The sequence below is a fragment of the Caretta caretta genome, chromosome 9 (assembly GCF_965140235.1).
Source record: "Caretta caretta isolate rCarCar2 chromosome 9, rCarCar1.hap1, whole genome shotgun sequence".
Classification (NCBI taxonomy): Eukaryota; Metazoa; Chordata; order Testudines; family Cheloniidae; genus Caretta; species Caretta caretta.
In genome coordinates this window covers 1,392,135-1,417,693 of record NC_134214.1, presented here as the reverse complement: position 1 = coordinate 1,417,693, position 25,559 = coordinate 1,392,135, and the positions used below count along the sequence as shown (strand labels likewise).

Below are 25,559 nucleotides of genomic sequence, written 5' to 3'. Positions count from 1 at the left end.
CTTATTAGTTGTCCCTCAAAATCATTTGAGCCCAGAGTTGTTCCACCCCTTAGACTGGGCGGGGAGAGGCCTTGCCCACCTCCTGGAACTCAGCAGGTAGAAGGCTGAGTGCACAGCTGCATGGCATGTTCTTTAAACAGGCTGCTGGCTCAGGACTGGCGGGCCCAGCTGGGGCGCCCTCCCACACACAGCTGCAGGCAAGGGCTGTGGGATGGGCTTCGGGTTGAATCAAGCTGCAAATGACCCATCCACTGTCAGAACTGGGTCTGGCAGGGGCAGCCCACTGGAAAAAAGAGATCTTGGTGCACACACCAAGGAGGCCTCACCCCAAACTGGCCTGACATCATGTGTCAATCACATTCACACCCATCCCTTAGTCCCCCCAGGATTGCCAGCCCTCAGCCAAAGGTAAAGTCACCCTAACTCGGCGTGTCCCCTGCACAGGACAGCAGGTAACCCCCCCCCCCCGCACCCCCAGCAGCCGCAGGCTCCATGCCCAGCAGCCCCCCGCGACGTGCCCCAGGGCACAGCGAGGTTCGTATCCCCGCAGCGAGGGGGCGCGGCCCCCTCTGCAGAGCTCAGCACCCGCAGGCCGCGCCGGCCGCCCGGGGATGTGAACCGGGCTGCCCTGCCCGGCGCCTTGGGGTCCGGCCGGGCTCGGGGCGCCCCCCGCGCGGACACGCCCCGCCGGCAGACCGGGGCGCGGCTCCAGCGGAGCGGCCGGCTGCGGTCGCCCCTGCCCCCGGCCAAGGGCCCCCGCCGCCCGCAGGAGACCCCGCGCCCCCGGGGCCGCCGCTCAGCCCGGCCTCCCCCTGCCGCGGCCGGGCACGGAGCCGCGGGGAGGCCGGCCGGGCGGGCGGGGAGGCCGCTGCAGACGCGGCGCTGCTCTCCTCCCCCCGCTCCTCTCCGGCGCCGCCCCTGCCTGGCGCCAGCCTATATCTGCCGCGCCGCGGCCCCGGCCCGCCCGGCCAGGATGCCCGGCGGCAGGCAGCGGCGCGGAGCGGCGGCGGCGGCGGCGCCCTTGCCGGGGGACGCCCCGCGCCCGGCCGGCCGGTGACTGGGCGCGGCTCTGCCCGGGGAGCGCCCGCGCCGTGCGCTGCGCGGGGCTGCGCGGGGCCCGCGGGCGGGCTGGCGGGGAGATGCTGCCCTGGCGGCGGGAGCGGTTCGAGCTGCGGGCGGAGGAGCCGCGGCAGCCCAGCAAGCCCAAGGGCTATGCGGTGAGGCTGCGCTGCTCCGCGCTGGGCTCGCTGGCCCGCGCCTGCCCCGAGGGCGCGCTGCACCGCGTGGGCAGCATGTTCCGCTCCAAGCGGCGCAAGTTCCGCGTGAGCAGCGAGGACCCCACGTACACGGTGCTGTACCTGGGCAACGCGGCCACGCTGCAGGCCAAGGGCGAGGGCTGCACCGACCTGGCCGTGGGCAAGATCTGGGCCAAGAGCGAGGCCGGCCGGCAGGGCGCCAAGATGAAGCTGACCATCGGCGCGCAGGGCATCCGCATGGCGCACGCCGAGGAGCGGGCCCCGCGCCGGCCGGGCCACCTCTACCTGCTGCACCGCGTCACCTACTGCGTGGCCGACCCGCGCCTGCCCCGCGTCTTCGCCTGGATCTACCGGCACGAGCTGAAGCACAAGGCGGTCACGCTGCGCTGCCATGCCGTGCTGGTCTCCCGGCCCGAGAAGGCCCGGGCCATGGCGCTGCTGCTCTACCAGACCTCGGCGGCCGCGCTGGCCGAGTTCCGCCGGCTGAAGAAGCGCGACGACGCGCGGCACCAGCAGCAGCTGCTGGCCGGGGAGCGGAGCCTCCCGCCGGTGCCCCCGCGCAAGCTGCCGCGCGGGCCGAGCTGCTACAAGCCGCCGGCGGAGCGCGGCCGCAGCGCGCCCAAGCTGGGCTCCATCACCGAGGACCTGCTGGGCGAGGCGCAGGAGGAGCGCGCCGGGCACTTCGAGTGCGAGGACGTGCTGGAGGCGCCCGGCTGCGCCCCGCTGCTGCTGCGGGCCGGCCCCGGCCGCCCGGGGGGCCCGGAGCTGAGCCAGCTCATCAGCGACCTGGGCGAGCTCAGCATCGGCAACGACCTGCGGGCGCTGCGGGCCGACCTGCGCGTCACCCGGCTGCTGTCCGGGGAGAGCACGGGCAGCGAGTCCTCCATCGAGAGCAGCGGCCAGGAGGGCGGCGGCGGCGGCCAGGAGGGCGGCGGCGGCGGCCAGGAGGCGGGCGGCGGCGGCCAGGAGCCCGAGACCGGCTGAGCCCCCCGGCCGGAGGGCGCCGCCTGCGCCCGTCTCCGCGCGGCGCTCGGCAGCGCCTAGCTGGGCTCTGGCTGAGGTTTGTTTTCCCCGGGAAGCCGCCAGCGGACGCGCCGGGCTCCCGGCCCTTCCCCGTGCACCGGTGCTGCCGGGCTGGGGGACGGAGGGGCTGGCGGGGCCGGTGGGGCTGCACGGAACGCTGCGGGGCCCCAGGAGAAGAGGGGCGCAAAGGGCAGACTTTGCACAGGACGGAAAGCCCAGGGGAGATACGTGCAATGCTTTACACAGTCCGGTGCGCTCGCAAGATGAGATTCCCTGGGTGTCTGTCCCTGGGCAGGTGGCGGGCTCGCTTGGCCCCCCGTTCCAGTTCCCCAGGGATCGTGTCACAGGAGCAGCGTCTCGGTTTCATTGGCAGTTTCCACCTCTCGTTAAAAAATATTTTTTCGTTTTCAAGTAGGACAGGAGCAGTTTGGCTGTCTTGGTGCATGAGCTTTGGGTTGTTGACCAGAGACCCCTAAAGATCGGCCAAATTCTCCAAATCGCTGTCTTGAGGGAGAAATGTTGCATTTTGTTTACAATGAAACATTTAATATCTGAGAGGGAGTTTTCTTCCTTTTTATATATTTTAAAAAAAATGTCCATTCCATGCTGTTGTGTAAGAGATTTTTGCACTGTGGTGAAATTTTTTTAGCCTCTTTTTTTTGTACCCGATCCCATGTTCTCCTGTCTCAGTGTTCGATATCTTTTGCTATGCAAAAGAAAAATGTAAGTGTGGATGTTCACTTGTACATATGGAAAAAATGTACATGGAATACATGGAATACATTTTGTTATTTTTAAGGACACCACCGTTTCCGTTTGCACACCAGTGGAGATAATAAAGATGACAATAATTTAACAGAACTGGGCCAGGTACGGCAATTTGGTCTCTTCTTGTAAAGAGCAGGGGAAAACAATAAACTCCAAAATCAGATCCGTTTTGAATATAGCTTTAGTAAATTGGAGTGTGAAGAGGCCGTTTGCAGGTGTCCGCTAACGCAATGCAACTTTGGAGCTAGGTGAAAGTGCTGCACTGTCCGAGAATGCGCTGCGTGAGGTGCATTTTACCTGCCCATGCCCAGTGTTTTATGACACTAATAATGGGAATGTGTGTAAGGTCTGGTATCTGCAAAGGTGGCTTCTCCTGTTGGCTTTAATGCAGAAGGTCTAAGAGATGTTTCTAGCTTGTTTGAGGACTTGTCACTCTGGCTGGCATCAATCTGTTGTATGTGGGAGGCACTTTATCCATGTTTGCTGCTGTGTCCCCTGCCAAACTCACCAGGATGGGGATGGGAGGGGCAGCTTAGCAGGATGCTCCAACCCACAGGGGTCTAACAGATCAGAGGAACCAACGTGGAGCTCTAAATGGTCAGCAAGGCTAACCTGGGCAAGTGTCCAGGTGGCCTGGGTAACTTCCCCTGAGCTTGCAGAATGGTTTTCTGTTGTAAATTCCACACAGCTGTCCCTTGTTTGGGCTCCAGTTGCAAACTGTGGTGAGTACTGCCAAAGCAGCAGGCTGCTGCGATCCCTCCCTGGTCCCTCAACCCTTGCAGATTTCGTCACCTACCAGGAGATAAGCAGCGAAGTCAATTAGCCAGATCCCTCCAGGACTGCTGGGTTATTTTTTGCTGTAAATGTGTTTGTAAGCAGCAGGATCCCAAGGTAGGAGAGATCTTCCCAGTGTCCTTTGTCCCAGAGTGAAGGTGTCAATTAAGAGGTTAATTAGTAAGACATTTCCTATGTATAAATATTTTCCACAGTGACTGTGCCCTAACTAACGAGGAGTTCGGTGGCACCTTAAAGACTAACAGATTTATTTGGGCATAAGCTTTCGTGGGTAAAAAAACCCCTTCTTCAGATGTGCCCTAACTGACGCAAATGCAGAAAAGCCAGTGATTAGAGGACCAGGCTGGCAGCGTCTGTGCCCATAAACTGCTAGGTACAGTCCGAAATCCTTGTGCCAGGAACCAGACTGTGAGACTATTAATACCTGGTTAAAACACGGTGCAAAATCCTTAGTCGCATTAGTGAGAGGTTTTTAAAAGGGCCTTGAAATGAGCCCGTCCTACAAAGGAGATCTGGTGAGCCTTATTTGTACAGGAAGAGATGATTTTTAATGAGGGAGAGGAGGAGACTGGCCCCAGGCATGAGATGTGGTAGTTGAACAAGTTTCATTGGCTAAGGGATGGTGCGTTCTGATTGATTTAAGGTGACCAGATGTCCCGACTTCATAGGGACAGTCACGATATCTGGGGCTTTGTCTTATATAGGAGCTTATTTCCACCCCCTGTCCCGATTATTCACTTTTGCTGTCTAGTCACCCTAGATGGATTGTCCAATATGCAACTAATTTAAATGATTTTTAAAGGTATTTGAACATAATTGGGTAAGATTATTTGGAGCTACATACCCCTTAAGGCCCAATCCTGCAGCCCTTAGTCAGGCAAAACTTCCCCATTTAATTTCCTCAGAGTGCTGCCTGAGTGAGGACTGCAGGGCTTGGACCGTACTTCCAGAGAGAGAAATCTGGGGTGAAACTGTTTAAAAACTAGGGAATCCTGGGAGGAATTTGTGGGCCCTTCACTCCTGACTGCTGCTGTCAAGGGAGGCTCTGAATTACAAGGGCATCCGCATACTTTCGAGAATGTCTCTTTGAAATCTGACATGGGAAGCTCCGCTTCCAATCTCACTCCCCCAGGAAGGACACCACTGCTGGAAGAGATTCTTGGGGCATGAAGTGAAAAACCAGGGAGAATCATTTTGTATTTATTTATTCCAAATTTCTTAACCATAACCGTAGGCACTCATCCTCTGCTGGGGGCACCTGTCCTGTCAATGGCAAATCAGGAAATAAAGGACACCCTATAAATATATTCATCTCCAGCCCCCCACCCCTCCTCCACAGCCTGAAAGAGGAGAGAAAAAAGATGGGCTTTGCCCTGTTAAAGTTATAAGGAGGATCTGTTTCTTATTAGGTCTGTACTGAGGAATGCTCGTTAATAGTCTGATTTACCCTCCATCCAAACACCAACTGCAGGAAATGATAAAGGCATGTTGACTTTTACATCATCTGTGTTTGCTTCAGTGCGTTGCAGGCCACCAGCGCCACCCGTGCCTCTCCCCTCCGAAGAGCAGCTTGTGATCCTGCAGCAATAGGGAACCCGTTTAATCACCTCCTGGGCACTGCTACCGCTGGGGAAGAAAATCCTCCCTGCAAGGCTAGCAGCACCCAGTTCACATTGACCCCACTGATCTGCTTGCGCTGGGAGCAGGAACAGGCCCCGTGTGTGCCTGGGAATCGTTTGCACTAGACAGAAGGCCCCAGTTTGTTGTTTTGCCTATGCGAAAACCAGCTCGTTACAGCATTTTAACCAGATTTATTAAAACCTCACTTGTGACTGGAGCAAAGAAACAAACTCTCTGTGTGTGGATTTGCTGTACTCCTCCTCTGGTCTGAGGCAGCCTGAGTGGGAGTGAGTTGGAATGAGGAGGGCATTGGGAGGAGATGGGTGTGTTTCCCACACAGCAGGTTTGAAGGAGCATCCCTGGAACACAGGGGAGGGAAGAAGGGCGGCGGGAGGAAAAGAAGAGCTGGCCCCTTTCTCTAGACCTGGGTCATATAACAGCCGGAGCGGCTCGTTATTTTGCAGTGCACGTACATCCCGGGGAGTGTTGGAGTCCACTGTGCAAGTCTCTCTAAGCAGATCAAAAGAAGGTACCTAGCCCCTTGGGTGACACTTGTACGGCCTGGGGTGAGCAGATGGCTCCAAGTACTGGAAATAGTCACAGGGCTAGGAGGCTATTCCTGTCTCAGCCAGGAGTCTGCACGGGCTTAGATCATTAGTGACTGCCAGGGAGCCGAGCCTTACACAGTCTGCCCTTTGGTTTGTGACGCTCCAGCCCTGGTGCTTCAGTGGGTGTGTGCTGTAGCCCTCTGGCAGTGACAAGTTCTCAGCCCTGTGCTGAGCCCTTCTGGTTCCCCCCTCTTCGCCCCCGCTCAGAGTCCTGAGGGGAAAACCAACAACTCAGGAGCAGCACAAGAAAATAAACAAAAGAGAAAGACGCACGCAGATAGTTCCATCCAGGACCCTGGCTTCTCTTCCCTCAGCGGGGCCCTGGGTGGGTCCTCGTTCAACGAAGTCTGCTGGCTGTCCAGCACAATTATAGGCTACGGTCTTCCGTGGCGTCAAGGGAGGTGGAATTTTGTTTAGGCCAGGGCACAGGCCTCCTCCTGGGAGCTGGGACGCCGGGCACTGCTCCCTTCCCAGAGCTGCCCACTATTGAACTACTGAGTTTCCGCCTTTTAAATTGCTCCATCCCTGGTGTGACTGGCAGGTGCAGCGGGGCGGGGGTGGGCTACTCCAGCCCAGAGCAGCTTCTTAACCCCTTCCAGGCTGCTGCAGGGTTTATACAGCCCAGCACTGTGACCAAACACTGGTGGTCTCTGGGCAGTTTTGATGGGACAGGTGCCCCCGGCCACACACACCACCAGCTCATTTGCACACTTGTTCTCAGCCTTGGCAAGAAGCCAAGGACTGAAAGGGGCGCGGAGGCTGGACTCTGTTGGTCCCTACAGGTCTGAGGTGAGGCATTTGGACAGGCTGGGGGGGGACAGGGGTGCGTGTGAGCAGCCTCTGCTTGGGCTGTAGCAGGTCTGTCAGGAATCAGAGCCTGGCTCAAGTAACGATCGCCGCACTTGCAAACACCTCCACAATCCCAGCTGGTGACTCGGGCCTTGATGCTGCTTCTGTGTGTGGGCTGCAAAGGGAGCCCACCGGTCCCTTATATTTCCCTTGGAGATACAGTGAGCATCCCAGCCATGGCTTCCCAGGGGCCCCGCTGCAAAGGGAAAGTGAAGCCTGGATGGCTGGGTCACTGGTGCTCCAAACTGGGAGCAGATGTTTGTGAATTTACCTGTCAAGCATCCCTGTTAGCCACTGGCATAAACAGCTTCTCCGGCCATCCACCTCGGGCTGGCTGGATAGGGTCAATGACAGGTTTGGTCTGACTAACTTCTCGCCAGCCCTCAGTACGTACGGCCATTCTCGACAGCGAGTCTGGGTTGGACAAGAAAACTGACATCTATCTGTCACTAACTGAGCTTGGCTGTAGCAGACACCACATAATCGACTGGCCAGGAAACAGCCCTCTCAAATGATATAGTGACAGAAAGGATAGCAATCCTGTCCAACGGGCATGATGTAACAATGTGGTTTATAGGTTTTCATCTACTGGCTAGAGCCTGTGACTAAGAACCAGCCCGCCTGGAGGCTGTTTCTGTTTCTGCCACTCACTCCATGTGCAGCCTTTGGCAAGTCAACTGACAAATTACACATTTGTCTGAATTATTTTTACCCATATAATTTTCCAGATGGTGCCTACGATGCCTGTAATTGAAAGAGAGGAGACAAAAATAAATACTTGTTTCTATTTCTTCCCCTGTTTGCTGACTGGGCATTGCCAGCCTCTGTTTCCCCTGTCAAATAAGTTAGGGCCTGACTGCACACACTTAATATGTGTGAGGAAAGTTACTCACATGCAGCAACGTTGGCAGGATTCAGGCAAAGTCAGTCAGCTTTCCCTGTCCTTCGTATGGGTCCTTCACACGGCAACAGGGGAGAACAAAACGTAATGTAAACCCACAAAAAGTGGCAGGGGAGAAGTGGCAGGTGTGGGGCCTTGCAACGATTTTGAACATTTTGTGAAATTGGCTTCAGGATTTAGACTTCAGAATGACCATTTCAAGTTGATGGAGCCCTCTGAAAAATGGGTGTAACGATATTTGCCTGCCTGCCAGGGAGGTTGTAAAAACTAATGTATAAATTAAAAGGAGCTTTAAGATCTTCAGATGCAAGGTTCTGTTTAAGTGCTTAGTGTTATTACACTGTCAGTCACAGAGCACACCAGGCAGGGGAGAGGATCTGATTGGGTAGAATGAGTGCAAGCTGATAAGAACTGTATTAAAAAGTGGCTAAAGTATTTTGTGACAGCCCCCACCCCCGAATGGAAATGACGAATACGTTGTATTCTGTACTAAATACAGTGTGAGGCCACAACCTCCCAACTGGAAGGCAGCAAAGCAAATGCTACGGTTCTTTAAACATATGTCAAGATGAGTCAAACTCCCTATCTGGCAGTCTAATTCTCTTCCATTAGCTTGTGCTGGAAAACAGACGGTCTCCTGGCTGCCCTTTCCCTGTTGTTGCTGGTTGGTCTCCGATATGTAATACAATGTAATCATCCCATTTTCCAGCCCTTGGGCATCAGCCAAAACCAGCATTATTAAAAAAACAACCCCCCAAACAGTCTTAATGGAGGCTTAATGGGATGATTTAACTGGGAATTGGTCCTGCTTCGAGCAGGGGGTTGGACTAGATGACCTTCTGGGGTCCCTTCCAACCCTGATATTCTATGATTCTATGATTCTATGAGGCAATTTTCATCTAGGGGAGGAGGCCGGATGGCTACGTAGGGAGAAGAGATGAGCTTGACGTGTTACCAAGTATTTCACAAGCCCCCTTAGCCAACTGGTTCCCAGGGTGCCAGTGCGTGCGACCAGGTGCCTTTGGGGCAGACAGATTGTGCTAGTTAAGCAGAAGAATCTGCTCACTGGAAAGCGCCACCCCACCACTCTCCCCCGGCAGGGATAGCAAACCCCGTGGGTATCTGGCCGGGGAGACAGAGCGTACATGACGGTGGGGTGTGGGGACCAGTTGGGGATAGCAAACCCCGTGGGTATCTGGCCGGGGAGACAGAGCGTACATGACAGTGGGGTGTGGGGACCAGTTTTTATTGGCACTCACTGGGGGTGACCTGCATAACGTGGCCATGGCTCTGCCACTCATGAGTTATGCAGGCCATCCCAAACCACACCGGGGCCAAAGAAAACTCTACCCCGGGCCGCACAGCACTGCCCTGTGCCAGGGTTTGCTAAGGCCCCAGACTTCAACACGGGACGCTATTTCAGAACGGGCTTAGAGAGTTTTCAAACTGTGATTGGCTCCTGTTCCTGAGCCCGTCCTGCCAGGGATCCCAGCTTTCGCAGGCACCTGACTCTGCAGGAGTGAGAAAACAGGCCAAACACAAGCCAAAACCAGATTTTCTGCAGACCCTGGGGCTGGAAATCCCCTGCCCTGCAGAGCGCTATGTGAATGCCCTTCTTAGCTCCTGACCCAGCCTGTAATCCTTCCTGGCTCCCCAGCAGGGGCCACTGCCAGCCATCCGGAGGAGACCGCGACCCCTCCTGCAACTGGAGCCTGGCCATGTGAAAAGCAGCACAACCTCCCCTGCATTTTTTCCTCTTTAAGAAAAAGCTGTCCTGCCTGTCTTTCTGCGTCCCGCAGAAGCTAAGAGGGCATGAGCCCAGTTCCTTCTCCCTGTGCAGCTCCCCTTTCAGGGGCAGAAGGTACACGGCGGGTGGATGTTCGTGTATACTGGCAGTGGGGCGGATGAGCTGGCCGCACAGGAATGCTACAAGGAGCCCAGTAGGAGTGAGATGACTAGGCAGCATGAGGTTGCAAGGGCAGAATAAGGTCAGTTTATTCACTGGACGGCAGTTCATTTAGCATCCTCTGTCAGCCTACGTAAAAGCCAAAACCTCAGACCCTGCGGACTGACAGTGTTTGGTTGTTGGTGACTGAAATGGGGCTGCTTACGTGAGTAACGTCGTCAGGATTGGCCCCAGTCTGTGACGTGTCGGGGATCTTTCAGGGTGAAAGGCCCAGGAACATAAACAAAATCAACCCCCTGCATTAAAAAACCAACGTGGATGTGCCCTCAGCAAAGAACAAGGCAGTCAGGATGCCTGGGTCTCATGTCAGCAGGCAGACCGGGGCAGGGTGATTGGAGTCATGGGATAATAGTCACCAGTGGTCACATGGAGAACAGGGAGTTGGCTGCAAATTGTAAAACCTTTTCTTTCAGTAGGCCATTGCTAGTGCCGTCTGACAACACAGAAAAAGGCAGCTCCCAATCCACGGTGACGTGTTGGCTGATTTGTCTGGGAGGCCAGAGCAAGCTGGGCCATGTCCCTCCCTGGACTCAGCCCTCCCCAGCCTTTGCCAGGCATTGAGGCCTGAGGCGTGGCTGGGAAGAGCTTGGCTCAGAAAGGGGGGCGGTTAAAAGCAGCGGGTGGGAGAAGGGCTGTGGGGCTGGTTCTGGAAGGCTGGGTCCTGCTCCTGCTGAATTCCGTGGCAGAACTCTGAGTGATGTCCTTGCCAGTGGGGGTGGTGCGTTTTCTCCAGCCACTGGTTGGGGATAGATAATGATTGAATCCTTGAAAACCCTGCATGTCAAACAGGCTGCAGGCTATGCTGGCCACAGGAGCAATTGCTATAAGATTGCTGACATGGGCCCGATCCTGCCTCCAGCCAGCCAGCATGACCCCATAAGGTGCTGAGCACACACAAGTCCCACTGAGGTCAAGGGGAGCTGAAGGGCCTCAGTATGACAGATGACGATTTCATGCAGCACCCTGGGAAACCTTCACTGAATTAAATGTAAGTGTCTCTGGGGTCCATTGTACTGAATGGGAACGTGCTGTATTATTGTGGGGCTGGAAAATCAAAGAACTCCACTGATCAATGTGGCAGACCACAACAGTCTTTTGGGACAATGTCCATAGAGTGGATTTCCTGGGAACTCTCTAAGGGGAGGTGCATGGAAAAACCAGCCTTTTCCAGCTATGCCCTGAGGAGGGGACCAGCATCGGCTGATTTCTTGTGCCTGGTTTCTGAAGAGAAGTCCCACGCTGTAGAAAGGAGAGGATAACCTACTCATGGGGGTGCTTGTTCTGAGTGGAGGCTGTGATGAACTTATGCCCGCAGACAGAGCCCTGTGGGGTTTGAAGAACGGACTACCGCAAGCTGCCGGAGCTGGGCTGATCTCGGGTAACTTATTCGCAGGTGGGTAGGTTCTTCTCTGGTTTTTAATGTTTTCTCTATAACGTTTTCACCCTTGAATAAATGTGCTGGCGTAGCAGACCCACCTCCTTGGGAACAAACCAATCACCGCATCCATCTGCTTTCCCTTCTACACAGGCTCGTTTAGTCTCCTGCCACACAAAGGCAAGACGAAGGGAGAAGTGAAAGGGACAGTCCTGCCCTGGACGGACCCCCTCAGCTCAAGGTTCACAGCCCTCCCTTCACCTTGGGGCAGCGCAGGGTCTGCCTGCCACTCAGGGGAGTGTTTGTCTCTCCTGACCCCCCCCAACACACACACACACACACACACAGAGAGCTGGGTCTCACTGTAGCTTCCAGCTGGGAATCATGGAGGGAGCCAGTCATTAGCTGCTGCTGCTTCGCTGGATCAGCCGATTCTCAACACCTCCCCGCTGGTCTGCTCCTTAGGCCAGGGCTTGCTGCTTCCTTGCTCCAGGCCCGTACAGGGGCAGAGGGCCCGGCTGCGGCTTGCTTAGAAAGGCTGTGGCCGCTCTGGCCGCTGTGGGCCCGCTGTCTTGCTGAGAAGATCACAGGGCAGGGAGGGACCTGTGCAGCCTGGAAAACCCCTGGCCAGCCGGAGAGCGATGCGGGTCTCTGCCAAAGAGAGGTGACATTTGAGGAGGCAGCATGGAGGGGAATACAGGTGCGGTTGCCTGGAACGGTGCCTCAGCGTTGTGCAGAATCAGGCCCGGGGCAGCGAGCTCCAAGGTGCTCCGGCTCCTGGTATTTCTCAGGAGAGAGTTGGGAGGAGGGTGACTGCCGGGGGCGGGGCGGGAAGGGAAGAGGGGGAGACAGCTGTTGGGATGCTGCCGCTTCCCGTTTCCCTCTCTCCAGGAGATGTCCTGGGGGCCGGGGGCTGCCATCTCCCCAGGCTGCAGACAGAAAGCAAAGGCCCCTCTGGTCTCCAGCAGGCCGCCTGCACTCCCTGGAGGCGATGTGCTGTGTGCATCTGCCCGCAGGGAGGAGCTGAGCCGTGTATCATTGTTGCTGAGGGAAACAGCCCCGGCCCGAGGAACAATGGGCTGGTGCTGTTTGGTTTGCGTTAATTACAGAGCGCGCTGCTGGAAGCGAGATGAGCGTCTCTGTCGCGAGGAGGTAATTATGGCGTGTGGCAGAATCAGCCCAGGCTAAAATAGCCCGGCCCGGGAAGCACAGCACGCAGCGTCACCGCCGGTCTGCAGGAATTCATTTTCCAAAATGGGGCCTCGCTCAGAGATGGGCCAAACCCCAGCCCTTGGCTCCGGCCGATCAGCCGACCCTGACCCTGGAGGAGAGGGCAGGGTTTCTCGTCTGGATGGGAATTTCCTGGCCAAACTCGTCCCTAGCGTTCAGAGAGCGCTGAGGCTGTGTCCCAGTGGGCTCAGAACGGAGCTAATGGCGCCTGTCTCCTTGGCCCCCCGAAACGAGCCAGGAAGTGGATCTTAGCAGCACTGGTGTATAGGGGCTACTGGGCATGCCCCTCACAGGGCACAGCGGGCGCCCGGCCAGGGGCTGCTCGAGGGTGGCGGGGGGAGGAGAATTGGGTTTGGGAGAGTGGCGCGAAGGCAGTGGCTCATGTCAGGGTGGGCAGGAGGGAGCAGGACAGGACCAGTGTTCGTGACACAGGTAGGCCTGGGTTTAATCCACAAGCCAGGTGGTGCCGGGCTACGGCCCCTTTCATCACAGGTGGGCCAAGATGCCCTGAGTGTTGAGTCTGTCGCCCCCTAACTCTAGCCAGTGGGTCCTTCTGGCACTGTACCTGTGAGTTCACACTGGGGGCTGCTACTGGCTTCTGCCCCACACTTGGGACCAGGTCCTCCAAATAGCCCAGTAAATTGGATGCAGTGGGAGGCGAAGGGGGGGGCAGGGAGCCCTGGGTGCGGCGGGAGGAGTGGGGGGGGGGCTTGGTGTGGCAGGAGGCGGTGGGGGGAGCCCTGGGTGCAGTGGGAGGTGGGGAGGCCCCTGGGTGTGGCGGGAGGCAGAGCGGGGGAGCCCTGGGTGTGATGGGAGGTGGAGGGGGGGAGCCCTGGGTGTGGCAGGAGGAGGGGGGGCCTGGGTGCGGCAAAAGGTGGGGGGCAGATTATAACAGATCATGCAGATGTTCCGTTGCTGTAGAAGATGTATTTCAATGATACAGAATGTCCAAGTCTGGGGAGACATTGGATATAGCAGTGCATTGCTCTACCAGCAAAGCCTGCTGCCCTGGGGCAGCACGGTGAGCTGATAAATGCTCTCCAGAGTCTATCCTAGGTGATGGGAAACCAGGTATGTACATGGCCATTATTTTAGTAAGGACATTTGAAGGGTCGATCTCCTTTTTTAAGTTTCATGCTCAAACGTTAATCAGAATCCTTTCCAGTAGCGTTGTCTCTATGTGGCTTTAGCTTAGTGCCTTGTTGTGAGTATTTTTATTGAGGAGCAAAATGCAAGAAGAAAAACAGAACCCTATCGCCAGCGAAATAGCCAGAGGCAGAGATGTGAGGGTCATTCCAGGCACAGAGGGGTATTACGAAGAATTAGCATCCATTGGCAAATGGGCCCTTTCTAAGAGTTCTTATCTTCTTATCGGACAACTAGATTAGTCAAGATCTGGAGTGCCCTGTCCGGTTTGTGTAACAGTCATTCATTTCTGCTCAGCATTATAGACTATTGGAACTGTAGGTATTATTTACTTCTTGTGTGTTCTTTGTCCTAGAACATTTGTGTGTCTTGGAGAACACATCCACAGAAGGCTGTTCAATGGATATTTATGCCTGTTGTTCCTTGTAGGATCTTTGCAAGTAATGCAATAGAGAGAGAGAGAGCTATTCTGGTACCCAAACTGACACTCTCAAATGTCAGGTCTAATTAGTTATTTCTTACAAGAAAAAAACGCACCTCACTAAAACCTGCTCTGGCAGAGCAATGACATTCAGCAGAGCATGCTGCTCATCTTGGCTTCATGAGAAAACTCTGAGCGCTAAACATAGCCCTAGGAAGATGTAACGAGGCTATCGCTTCAATCCGCTGCAGATGATTGTTCTCCAAGGGAGAGCCTCTTAAGGAGGCTTGTTCCTGCAGGTAGGGTCACTTCTCTTTTGTAATCTGACCTCTTCATCTGCGTCTAAATATACTGTGGGCCAGAGCCTCACCCAGCAGCACTCGTTTGACTTCAGAGGAGTCACACCAGGGATAAATTGGTCCTACAAACACAAGGCCAAATTCATCACCTTCACTCCTGAACATTCATCCTGAGCTGCACAACAGCAGCCTATTGGCTAATGGGCAGGGAGGAGGCAGGCTGGGATATCTGTTAGCTTCATTCTCTGTTTAAAATGCCAGCTAAACTCTTATGTGACAGCATTCTTTATCGATCTGATGTTGCTTGCATGGAGTGACTGGGACTGGCCATGTCCCCCAGTGCACCCTGGTCAATGAGTTCTCGGCACCAGTGGGGTTTCCAGGATACACACATTGGAAAAAACAAATTGGTCAAAACAGTGAGAGACAGAACATTTTGGGCATGTCACACTTTCTTTGTCCCCTCCTGCCCTCTTCCCCCGGAATGATCATTCGCTAAATATACATTGAGTCAAAGGTGTAACAAACTCTCTGCTGCCCCAAAATAGCCCAAGGGAAACAAATAAAGGAAGCTAGGAAGGGTTTGTCTGAAGTTGTGGGTTTACAATTGAAGTTAACTGTCGGCTCTGCATCTAACCAAAAGCTTAGATCTCAATAATGGAGCTTTGTGGAGTTCTGGATCTAAATCTAGGGTTTGAAGGGTTCATTTGTGTTTGTTTCTGCTTTCCACAGGCCTTCCAGTGTTTCATGGAGCCATCTATTAAGCTGAAATAAAGCCAGATTCAGGGTTTTATGGTGCTGCTGGAATCTCCTCCCAGTATTTCCATAAATAGCATTAAAAAAGCCTGTGACAACCTACACACCAATATACATAATGAGATATTTGGGTTCCTGTGGATCCTGAATGCCCAGCCTCAGTCTGAATCAAGAGCCAGTGTTTCAACCTTTACTTGTGTGAGTCGTCCTCACTCATGCAGATAGTCCCCCTGAAATTGCTGACGCTGGGGAGGATGAGCATGCATTAGCAGGTCTGGGTCTTGTGAGCTCCTCGTGGAAGGGCAGGGCAGAGAATGTTCTGGAGAGGTTTGCACTGTGGCAAATGCACTTATGGTGCTCTAACCCAGTCGTAATAGTGAAGGATATAGAAGAGGTACCAGAGGGACACACTTTTAGCTGTTGGGTCCCTGCACCATGACTTGATATCTGAAACCTTCCACATGCTGTTAGCGTCATGTCCATCGATGCAATTCAGCTGTGAGTTCCACACTCTGCAAAAGGCTGGAAAGTTATTTAGCCAGAGGGCTCTGAGTGGGTCTTCCGGCAGCCTGGTACCACGTGTTTTCATTTACAGAGGTGCAAAGTGGATGCAATGCCATATTTTGATTTGGCAGTGTTTTACCCTCCCTGTGCACAGGAGAACCTGATGACCCACAGTGCAAGGCAGCAGAGAATCAGGCCTGTAGCATCTCTGGGGCAGCCTAACAGCCTAGCAGTGGGATTCTCTAATTCTGGCAGTCTGGCTCCATGGAGTGAGGGGGGCCTGCATATAACGAGCTGAGCTTTAACAAGCAGGCAGAGCTGAGAGTGCCACCTCTAGTGAAGGCTGCCTAACGTGTTCTGTTATAAGAACCTGTTTTCAGTTGCTTATAACTTTGCCAAACTTTAAACTGAGCTGCAATTTCCCTTGCAGGGTGTCTGTTTCAGACTGAATTTTTTAGAAGGTTTTAGCTAAAACATTTCACCTGTTTCTGAGACAAAATTAGGAAAAAATAGTTTCTTTTACCCCTGTTATAAAAATTGGATCACTATTTATTTGTATAGTTTTAGCATCTCCAGGCTTTGGGGTAGGGACTGTATATTTGGCAGAGGGGTGTCTGCCATCAGGGGGTGCTTTTTGCTGCCCTTGTGAAAATCCACCCAGATTTGGCTGAGTTATATGCCTCTGGAAAATCCCCCATTTGCCTATGCTCTGTTAGAGCTTGTAACAAGACAGGCAGCTAAAATCTTGGAAAATTTTGTCTGCAATGAGCATGCTCCATCCCCACAGAGTGCACTGAGCATGCTCCCAGCCCAGGTGTCTTAGGCCCCCCCACCTCTAAGCCCCCAGCTCTCTGCTCTCCCCCACAGGCTGCCAAGAGCCAGCAAGTCCCTCTAGGTTCTCCAGGCTTTCCCCCCTGTCACCCTGGGCCCACAGACCATGTGTGAGGGACAGAATCCCACCTTCTGCCCCACCCCCATCCCATTGCGCCCCAAGGGGGACTTAGCCTCCCTGGCCCACTGGCAAGAGGCCTCACCCGGAGCTGCCCAGGGCTTGGCAGAGGTGCCCGGGCTGAGGGGAGGCTGGGCAGAGGAGAGGCTGAGCAGGACTGGGCTGGGAGCCAGCAGGAGCCCAGGAGTTCTCGCCCCAGTGCTGCCACTGGCCAGCATCAGTAATCCTGTGCCCCTCACACCCCGTTACTGAGCACGGCCGACCTGGCGATCCGGGAAGTCACTCCGTACGATGTGTGGCTTCTGGCTGATGACATGGAAGGCCTCAATGTGGGCTCCACCATTCGCCGGCAGGGGCTGGAGCACGTCTCTCCCAGAACAGGGACAGCGGAGAGTCATTAACCTAGACGTTAGGAAGCCTGGGGTAGGAAAAGGAAAGAGATGGGCATGCTTTTGTAGCCGTGGGGGGGACCAGCCCGGGTCACAGAAGGCACGGCTAGCTGAGCTCGAAAGGCTCCATGATTCTGAAGAGAAGCCAGGAGCTCCGGGGAAGGATTCTGACTCTGTCCAAGCCCCCAAAACTCTCCAGGGTGGTGAGAAACCTGAGGCAGCGAGATGCATACAGGTGCGCGGCTTATTTTGTATCGCTACATGCATCGCTCATGGAGAGACAAGCGCAATGGTGTTTCAGAATCCTGTGCAAAATCTGTCCATGCATCTGTTAGCTTCACTATTGCGACCCCAGAGGAGGTGACCTGTACACCAGGAGGACTCTCACCTTTGGTGGGAATCTGGAGAACATGCTGAGGTTTGGAGGCTGAGGGGGGAGCGCTAGTTTCAGGGCCTAGGCATTTGTGCTGCAGAGTCCTCACTGTCAAGAGGGGTGCGACACAAGGTCTGCACCTGGAGTGCGTGCGAGGGGCCCCGTGCCTGGGGTAATGCACAACTCTGCTCAGCCCCAGCAAGCTAAGGGGCGGATCCCCGCTCGGCAGTCGGGCAAGTGTCTAGTAGGGGGAGCTTGACCAGATCTGTGACAGCCTCGTTCCCCCACCTTGGGAGGCAGACAAGTATCATTCCCCCATTTTACAGATGGGCTAACAGAGGCTGCCCGAGGTCATATCAGGCAGGACCAGGTCTCTAATGTGGCAGAGTCAAGACTCAGCCCTCCTCCTGTCAGAGTTAATGTGCCAAATCGATGATGTGTGTTTGGCTCGGCTCTCTGGAGTCCTCAGGCCACAGGAACCATAATTCAGGCACTTCCCAACTTTTGAGTGCTTGACTTTTGCCTTTTTAACATTCTTTTAATGTTGGGGTGGAGAGGTAATTTTTGAGGCAATTTCTAATATAATTTCCCTTGGCCATGAAGGAAGCTCTGTGGAAGTGCAGAGTCTGCCGCTCCTTAAAGAGGGGTGCCGCATGCACTCTGTCAGGGGCCCCGGCACAGTCCCTGGGTTGCTAGCAAGAGGAATATTTTATGAGCATCTCTCTGCAGCTCCTTCATTCTGCCTGCTGCACTGCCTTCCTTCCTTGCGACCCCCTGGACTGGCTGGGGCACCCCCCTGGACTGGCTGGGGCGCCCCCCGGACTGGCTGGGGCGCCCCCCGGACTGGCTGGGGCGCCCCCCAGACTGGCTGGGGCGCCCCCCTGGACTGGCTGGGGCGACCCCTGGACTGGCTGGGGCACCCCCCTGGACTGGCTGGGGCCACCCCTGGACTGGCTGGGGCGCCCCCCTGGACTGGCTGGGGCGACCCCCTGGACTGGCTGGGGGACCCCTGGACTGGCTGGGGCGCCCCCCTGGACTGGCTGGGGTGACCCCTGGACTGGCTGGGGCGCCCCCCTGGACTGGCTGGGGCGACCCCTGGACTGGCTGGGGCGCCCCCCTGCTCTGGGGAAGGTGGACAGCAGACAAGCACCAGAACAGATAGGGGGGTTGCGTGCCTTAAAAACACTGGGCAATTTCATTTCATACCTACATCAGCTCCCCTACCTAAACATGGCTGTAATTGCCTAGAAATGCACCAGGCCTGGCAGGAAAGAGGAGGAGAACTCTGCCTACCCCATCTTTATACTGGATAGTGACGGCGCAGGGAGCTGGAGGTCTCATTTGTTATTGGGTGTAAAGCGGTCTGAGGGCCTTGGACACGATCTTCTATCCAAGGCCCCGCTCCTGCGTTGTGACCGGTCTGGGCGGACTCAGTCATTGAAAGCAGTAGGGCTCCAAGCGATGCCGAAGTCCGCTCGAGTGAATCGCAGCGGAGGAGCGGGGCCTTAATGCAAACTGTGATTATTGTAGCTGAAATTACGGATTTTGCTGGAAGAGCATTCAACTCTACATCTCCAGGCAGTGGCTGGCCAGTTCTCTCCCACTGGCCACCCTTTCATTGACCTAAGAGAAGGAGACGTGCGAAAGGCAGGAATATTCACAGACACATACACAGAATGCCGCACCACCGCACAGGGTGTCTTAGTCGTAGCTTTGCCTGGCCCTCTGACTTTAAGGTTGATCGTTGGCTGTGGCCACGGAGCCTAGTAGTGGTAGGTGTTATTGATGCTTGTGGTGTTGCATCCATTGCTTCTGTTACATCCCTTTGGAGAAATTTCTCAAGCAAAAAAGTATAATATATGGAGATGGCACACTGATAAAAATAACCCTGACATCTCTCTCCATCTGTTCCAGGGTTATTGTCCTACCAATCCATGGTCCCTGAAGTGTCATCTGGCTGAGTGAGCACACAGCTGTCTTTCTGCAAAGCACCATGAGATACGTTGTCATTTCATAGCCCTTTCTGCTGCAGTCCTTTACCCCCTCTTAGGTTGAGCAGGCCAGGGCTGGTATGTGAATGGACCGCGGAGGACCTCAGAGGACATGGGGCTGGTGCCAAGGTCCGGCTCTTCCTGTGTCAGTGCAGACCCATCCCGCCCAGGCTGGTGGTAGAGGTCCCCCTGTCGGCAGATGCTGGTTTTCAGATGAAGATGTAAACCTGAGAATCTGGCCAGCTTGTGGGCTTTAAGGATTCTGTGGTGGCTGTATCAGAGTGTGAGCCTGCGGCCATGTCGCTCCCGCCTGAGCTAAACCTGGGGAGGGGGATATGGAGAGGGCCACCTTGTTCCATCTGGAGCAGGGCTGGGAGTGAATCATAGGCCTGGCTCCCTTCCCTGCATGGAGGCCTTCTGTGTCCCCTACCCCCTGGCTGCAGCTGCCACCAGGCTCCTGCCTGTAAAGGGTGCGGGGCTGGGAAGCTCCTCAGTGCAAAATGGAAAAGTCACTAATGCCCCAGATTGGGGGATGGAGGGTGGACTTCCCTCTGTCCTCCCACTGAGGGCCTCCCCAATCCTCATCCCCTGCCCCATGTTCTCCTGGAGTTTATTCAGGGTTCCAGAAGCAGAGGCACTGCCCGGGAAGTGGCTGACTGTCACCCCTTCATCCAGAAAAGTGGAGATCCGTGTGCAGAGTCCCCTTCCCGCAGGGACCATGGTCCCAGACTTAGGCTAGGACCAAAGCCTAAGCGGTGAGGAGACAGGCACAGTACGGGAGTGTTGCGAGGTCTCATTTGTTGCTGGGTGTAAAGTGATCTGTGGGCCTTGGACACAACCTGCTATCTAAGGCCCTGCTCCTGTGTTGTGACCGGCCTGGGCGGACTGTCATTTAAAGCAGCAGGTCTCATTTCTAATAGTCCTCCTAGATTATCAACCCGTTCCCTGTCAGTTCACTGAACAACGGGGGTTCCAATGCCCTTTCGCAGGATCTTGAAATAGAAAAGAGGAAACAAACTTGTTCTGTGGTTAATAGAAAGGCAAGGCTGGAGCATTTGAATCAGTGCCTGTCTTGTTACCATCAGAAGTGTTATCACATGCACAGGTCTAAGACTGGCTGCAACGTGCATGACTGCTCAGGGGAAGCCCCCATGCTCCATAAATAACTAGCTCACGGACTGTTTCAGTGTTACACCAGTGGCTGGCCGACAAAGGGAGGGGGCCACTAAAGAGTTCTAAGATGGGGTGTTCATCCTAAATTGTTAAAGGATGTAATTCAGGACGGGATACTCACAGCAACAAGCCAGCTTTTCTGCCCTTATCCTTGGACTCTGCTTGCCAGTCTGAGTGACAGGGCACAAGCAAATATTGCCACATGAAAGGTGCTGCTTTGAAGAGGTTTGTTAACTATTTTCTTTAGTTTCTGACCAACTGGGTTTCTTCACTCCTCACCCACAAGCTTCACTTGAGTTTCTCGTTAGAATTAATTCAACGTTCAGATTTCATCTGATTTCATGCTGAACCCACACAAAATGGAGAGTGTTGTATGACTTTGATACCAGACCAAAAACCGTCTTGAGTTGGTTTGAAACTGAGTTTGTTCAAAGCTCCCAAAGAGGATTGCAGACTGTTGGGTCAGAGATGGACCCAAGTTGCAAAACTTGAATCTGGATTTTGAATCCCCCCAAATTGGGGTGTTTGGATCCCAGGGTTTTGTTCAGCCCATTAGGGGTTATCTGCCAAATTGACGTCTCAATCCAGGTTCAAATTTAGGGGTGGTGTGATTCAGGCCCATCTCTAATTTTTATGAACCTGGTTTAATTTTGGCACGAACACCAATCACAGAAAGTTGTCTTGCCAACAACTAAAGTACCCAGGAAACTTTGGAGAGTCCTCTGTAATGCCATAAACAGCAATAATTCTCATGCAGATAGAGTTATTCTTTCACTCTCTAAGGAATGTTATTATCTGAAAAAGTGCAAATACAGCGAAATTGCCCAATTAAGTAGTTTGGTAATTGTCAAAAAGAAGAACTTGTTTTCCTTAGATTGCAACACAAAATTGCGTAATGTGACTTGCAGCATATTCTACTCTGCAGTGTTTCAGGCGGAGGCTTTGGAGCAACTTAAAATTCAGGCTGTAAAAAGAAAAATAATTCTGAGACTTATGGACAGTTGGGGGATAATATCTGTAAGAAACATACAACAATAAAAATCAAAATCAGAGCTTGGCTGCACACTGATGTGCCGTGCCCGTATTACTTCCATGGATATTCTCAGAACAGCAAGCATGAAAACCATGGAACCCAGCATACAAGAATTATATTAGAAAAAAACCAGAGGCAGTTTGCATACTGGTGCACACAGGACTGAATGCCGAAGCCTTTATGATCTTGTTTGAAGGGAGTTTTGCTGGAGTAAAGATTTGGCCGACAGTACAGTTACTTTTGCCAGACTGTCTGCGTGCGAGTGGAACCAGGTGTGTCTAGCACCGTTGTGCGTGTGTGAGTTGCGGCAGTGGCTCAGATCCCATTTCACTGTTTCTGAGTCTTATTTCCAGCTGCAGTGTCTCATGTTCTGAAAAATATCCTCCTTTGCTCAGAGGGGACGGAAGTCGTCACAATTATGGCGCATGTAGTGAAAGCTGAGCTGTCCCCTTGCGAAGGGGGTCACTCACCGCAGGTGCCACTCAGTGGTCAGGCAGGTTCTCTTGTTTCCGGCACCTCCTGTTGGTAGCCACTCTGCTCCTGTAGTGATCTGCCCCTTCCATGACTCGCCCGTAGGTCTGCCCCTTTCAGGGTATATAAAAAGTCTAGCAACAGGGAAGCCCTCTGAGTTAGACAAGGAGTCTCCAGGTCCGGCACCTGGGTTGAGTCTCAGGATCGTCTGTCCTCAGGGCCTTCTCTGCCTTAGACTCTCTAGATCAGGGCTTGGCTTCTGCCTTTGACCCCTCCAAGGGGTTGGTAGGGGAACCCAGGCCCACCCTCTCTGCCGGGCTACAGTCTAGGGCCCAGTGTAAGTAGCTAAGTCCTGCACCACTCAAGGGCTATACTGCTGCCTCCCTATATCACTTCCTACCAGACCCCTCTTTCCCAGTGGGTAAAGGCATCAGGCATCAGATACTGGCCTCACAGATAAAGTCTCAGACTCACAAGTCTCTTCCCTTTGAATCTGGCAACATCGCTGCAGCCAGGTGCTGGAGCTCCTTCGCCGTCACGCCAAGTGCAGGTCGCGTCTCTTCCGCTGCTTGTGCCTGCCTGAGCTGGTTGCTCCTCCTCGGAGCTCCTCCTCTAGGGCACGATGCTGTGCAGGAGCGGCAGCACGGGGCTGCCGGGGCCCAGAGCAGTTCACTCAACCCTGGGGCGGTGTTTGTATGCCCTCTCACATCTCCCTTTTATACTGATTCAGAAGAATTGAGTCATGGGGAATTAAAACCAGTACTAAGGAATGTTTCCTCCAGGAGCAGGGTGTCGGGCTGTGCCGCTCTGAGAGTTAGCTGCTGTAGCTGGAGGGAAGGCTGGTCTTGTGGTTCAGAGATGGGGCTGGGACTCAGGAAACCTGTTTCCAGCTCCTGGCTCTGCTACAGACGCCTTGTATGACCTTGGGCAAATCACTTTATGTCTGGTCTTGATCCTGTGCCCATTGAAGTCAATGGTAAAGCTCCCATTGACTTGAGTGGTGCAGAAGCAAGTACCCTGAGCCTTTGTTCCCTATCAGTAAAATGGGGCTAATAATAACTCAGGCCCTGAATAGGTTACCGTGGGTCTGAGGGCAGTAATGTTTAACTGACTGCACCTGGAGGGAGAGCCAGGATCAACTGACGGTGAAGCCCCCCTGGCAGAGCAGGCTGCTTAGTCTGAGGAGAGGGTACTTGTAGCAGAAGGGAGACGAGTACTAAACGAGGCTTTCGCTGTGCGCGAGCTGCTGGGGCCATCCTGTCCAATTCCTTATCAGGGCTGCAGGCAATTGACAGTGGTGAGTCTGACCACAGACATGGTATTCTTAATGTGATATTACTGCTAACAGCCCAAGGGGTGCAACTGGATGTCACCATAGTAATAGCGGGGACCTTGGCGCATGCCGGATTAACAGGCGATGCACTGGCAGACAAACAGGCAAGAAGTGCAATTAATCACGAGCAGGTTGACGGAGGGATCCCCTGTAGCAAATTAAACACCTAATAAAAAATGAGCTAAGGAAGGAATGGCGAGACCTGTGGGCCAGCAAAATGGAGGGGAAAAAATTCCGAGACGTATGCCCAGGAGTTGAAAATGTTGCTGAAATCCAAGGCCTGGAGAGGAAGAGCGAAGTGGCTCTAATTGGAATTCTAGCAAGGCATTGTGGGTTAAATAGTAATTTATTTCTAATTAACAAACATAAAGATGGATTGCCCATAGCTTGTGAAGTCCAGGAAATGGTAGATCATCTCCTCTGGGGTGGTAAAGACTGTACCAGTGACAGGAGGTGTTTGTTTAGACAGAAAACTCAGAGGCCTTAAAGTAACAATTTTCCTTGCAGCATCTATAAAGAATACAAGGAAAATGGGGCCCAGTAAAAAAAAGGGCTTCTGCAATTCTTTAGGACTATCTGGAGAGTAGCGAGGCTCTAACTCCTGGACAGGTCACAAAGTCTGGGCATGGGGGCCTTCCCAAGAAGAAGAGGGAGCTACAGGGAGGGAGTCTGCAGTCCCTTTCTGCTGATTATAAGGTCCCGGGCGTGGAACCTGGTGTAGAGGGTGGGCCTGGGTTCCCCAACCAGCCACTGGCAAAGAGGCATGAGCCCAGAGTCAGGGACCAGAGACCTGACCCAAGGTCTTGGAATGATTTGTTGGGGTTTTGTTTGTGGAACTTTGCTAGCCTGAAAAGGGCAGACCTAAATATTGACCTGGCTGGAGGGCTGAGTTACAGGAGAGAGACTACTGGAGTGACTGTCAGCAGGGGTGCCGGAGTGAAAGACTGCTGCTATGCCATGCCTGGCCATGAGGAGGTGCTCCTGCAGTCAGTGAACCCCATTACACAGACCTATGTAATGGGGAGACAAATGAATTAATGCTTGTGATGTGCTCAGCTGCTGTGATGATGCGGGGCCATATAAACACACGGGGAGGGAGCTACTCCCCTCCCAGTTAATGGCTACACGCTAACTTCAGTGGGAGCAGAGGGATCAGGCCCAGTCTGACCCACACTAAGCAACTGGCTGATTGATGCCAATAATAACAGTCATCTTCTGATGAGCAGATTTGATTTGGTGCAGCACCTGGCACAATGAGGCCTGATCTCGTCTAAGTCCTTTCAGTGCCACAGCGGCACTGCTCCCAGTAACCCTACAGCCAGACTAGACATTCGCCCTCACCCGTCAGGCCCTGGCTGAGCACTGCAGGGGTCCAGAAGGAATTCTTCCCTTCTAAATGGGCCAGGTGCACTATGGGGCTTTCCCCCTTCCTCTGAGGTACTGAGGATTATCCTCTGCAAGAGGCAAGGTGCTGGGCTTGACAAGCCACTGGGCAGATCTGATACGGCAGCTGTGACTGCCTAAGTTATTGGTGTCCCTCCCCGCCCCCCAAAGAGACGTTTATTGAAAATCTGAAGGCAGCTCTAACAGGACCACGTACAAGCAATCCCAGGTGTAATGGAGTCCTGTTCCCCCTTCTCGTGAGGGCGGATGGAAGAGTCCACACCAGCACTCAGCATCTTGTGCAACGATCTGCACCATTTCCCCCCCAAATGTAGCCCAGTTTTTAATAATACACACTCTCAAATGTTGTCAGCATCCCTTTAATGTGGGAATAACTCCCTGTAAGCGAGACTGGCATGCTTTAATTAGATGTTATTGAGAGAGAGAGAGAGAGAGAGAGAAGTGTCTGGGCTCCGGGTGGATTTTTTTTATTAGGCTCTCAGTAGTTCAGACTTACAGTGAGTATAACACACTAATGCATCAAACCACTGAGCTCTCCAGTGTTTCGAGTCAATACGATTCCAGCTCATCAGAAAGCAATTCCACTAATGGAAAATATATATATATTTCTTTCAGCTAGGCACTGTGACAGTGCCTATGGTTAGCAATTGGTATATATCAGATACTTTCTGCCATCCACTTTGTCTGGAGTACGGCACCTTAGCCAACTGAAAAAAGGCTCCTGTAAAAGACACAGAAAACATATTTCCGATTTCAGTAAAGAAGTTGATGATCTCCTGATTGAGATGGTGGAGATTTCTGGTGGATTTCCGAGTGCGTCCCTTTAACCAATAGTGACCTGATCAGAAGTAGAAGATACAAACTCCAACTGCATCAGTGATTTCCCATTGTGTGGTTTAGGGCTCCAGTCATTAATGAGCTATGTT

The 25,559-nt window shown here is 53.8% G+C and overlaps 1 protein-coding gene across 1 annotated transcript; it reads left to right on the top strand.

Annotated features, from left to right (window-relative positions):
- Positions 1–1,020: 1,020 nt before the first annotated feature.
- On the top strand, positions 1,021–3,140 carry FAM43A (family with sequence similarity 43 member A). The gene has a single exon (XM_048864536.2). It carries the CDS (start codon positions 1,140–1,142, stop codon positions 2,238–2,240), a length of 1,101 nt encoding a protein of 366 aa, XP_048720493.2. The 5' UTR covers positions 1,021–1,139; the 3' UTR covers positions 2,241–3,140.
- The last annotated feature ends 22,419 nt before the right edge of the window (positions 3,141–25,559 follow it).

Excerpts from the sequence above, each read along its gene's own strand:
- FAM43A (XM_048864536.2), top strand. The coding sequence starts at position 1,140 with ATGCTGCCCTGGCGGCGGGAGCGGTTCGAGCTGCGGGCGGAGGAGCCG.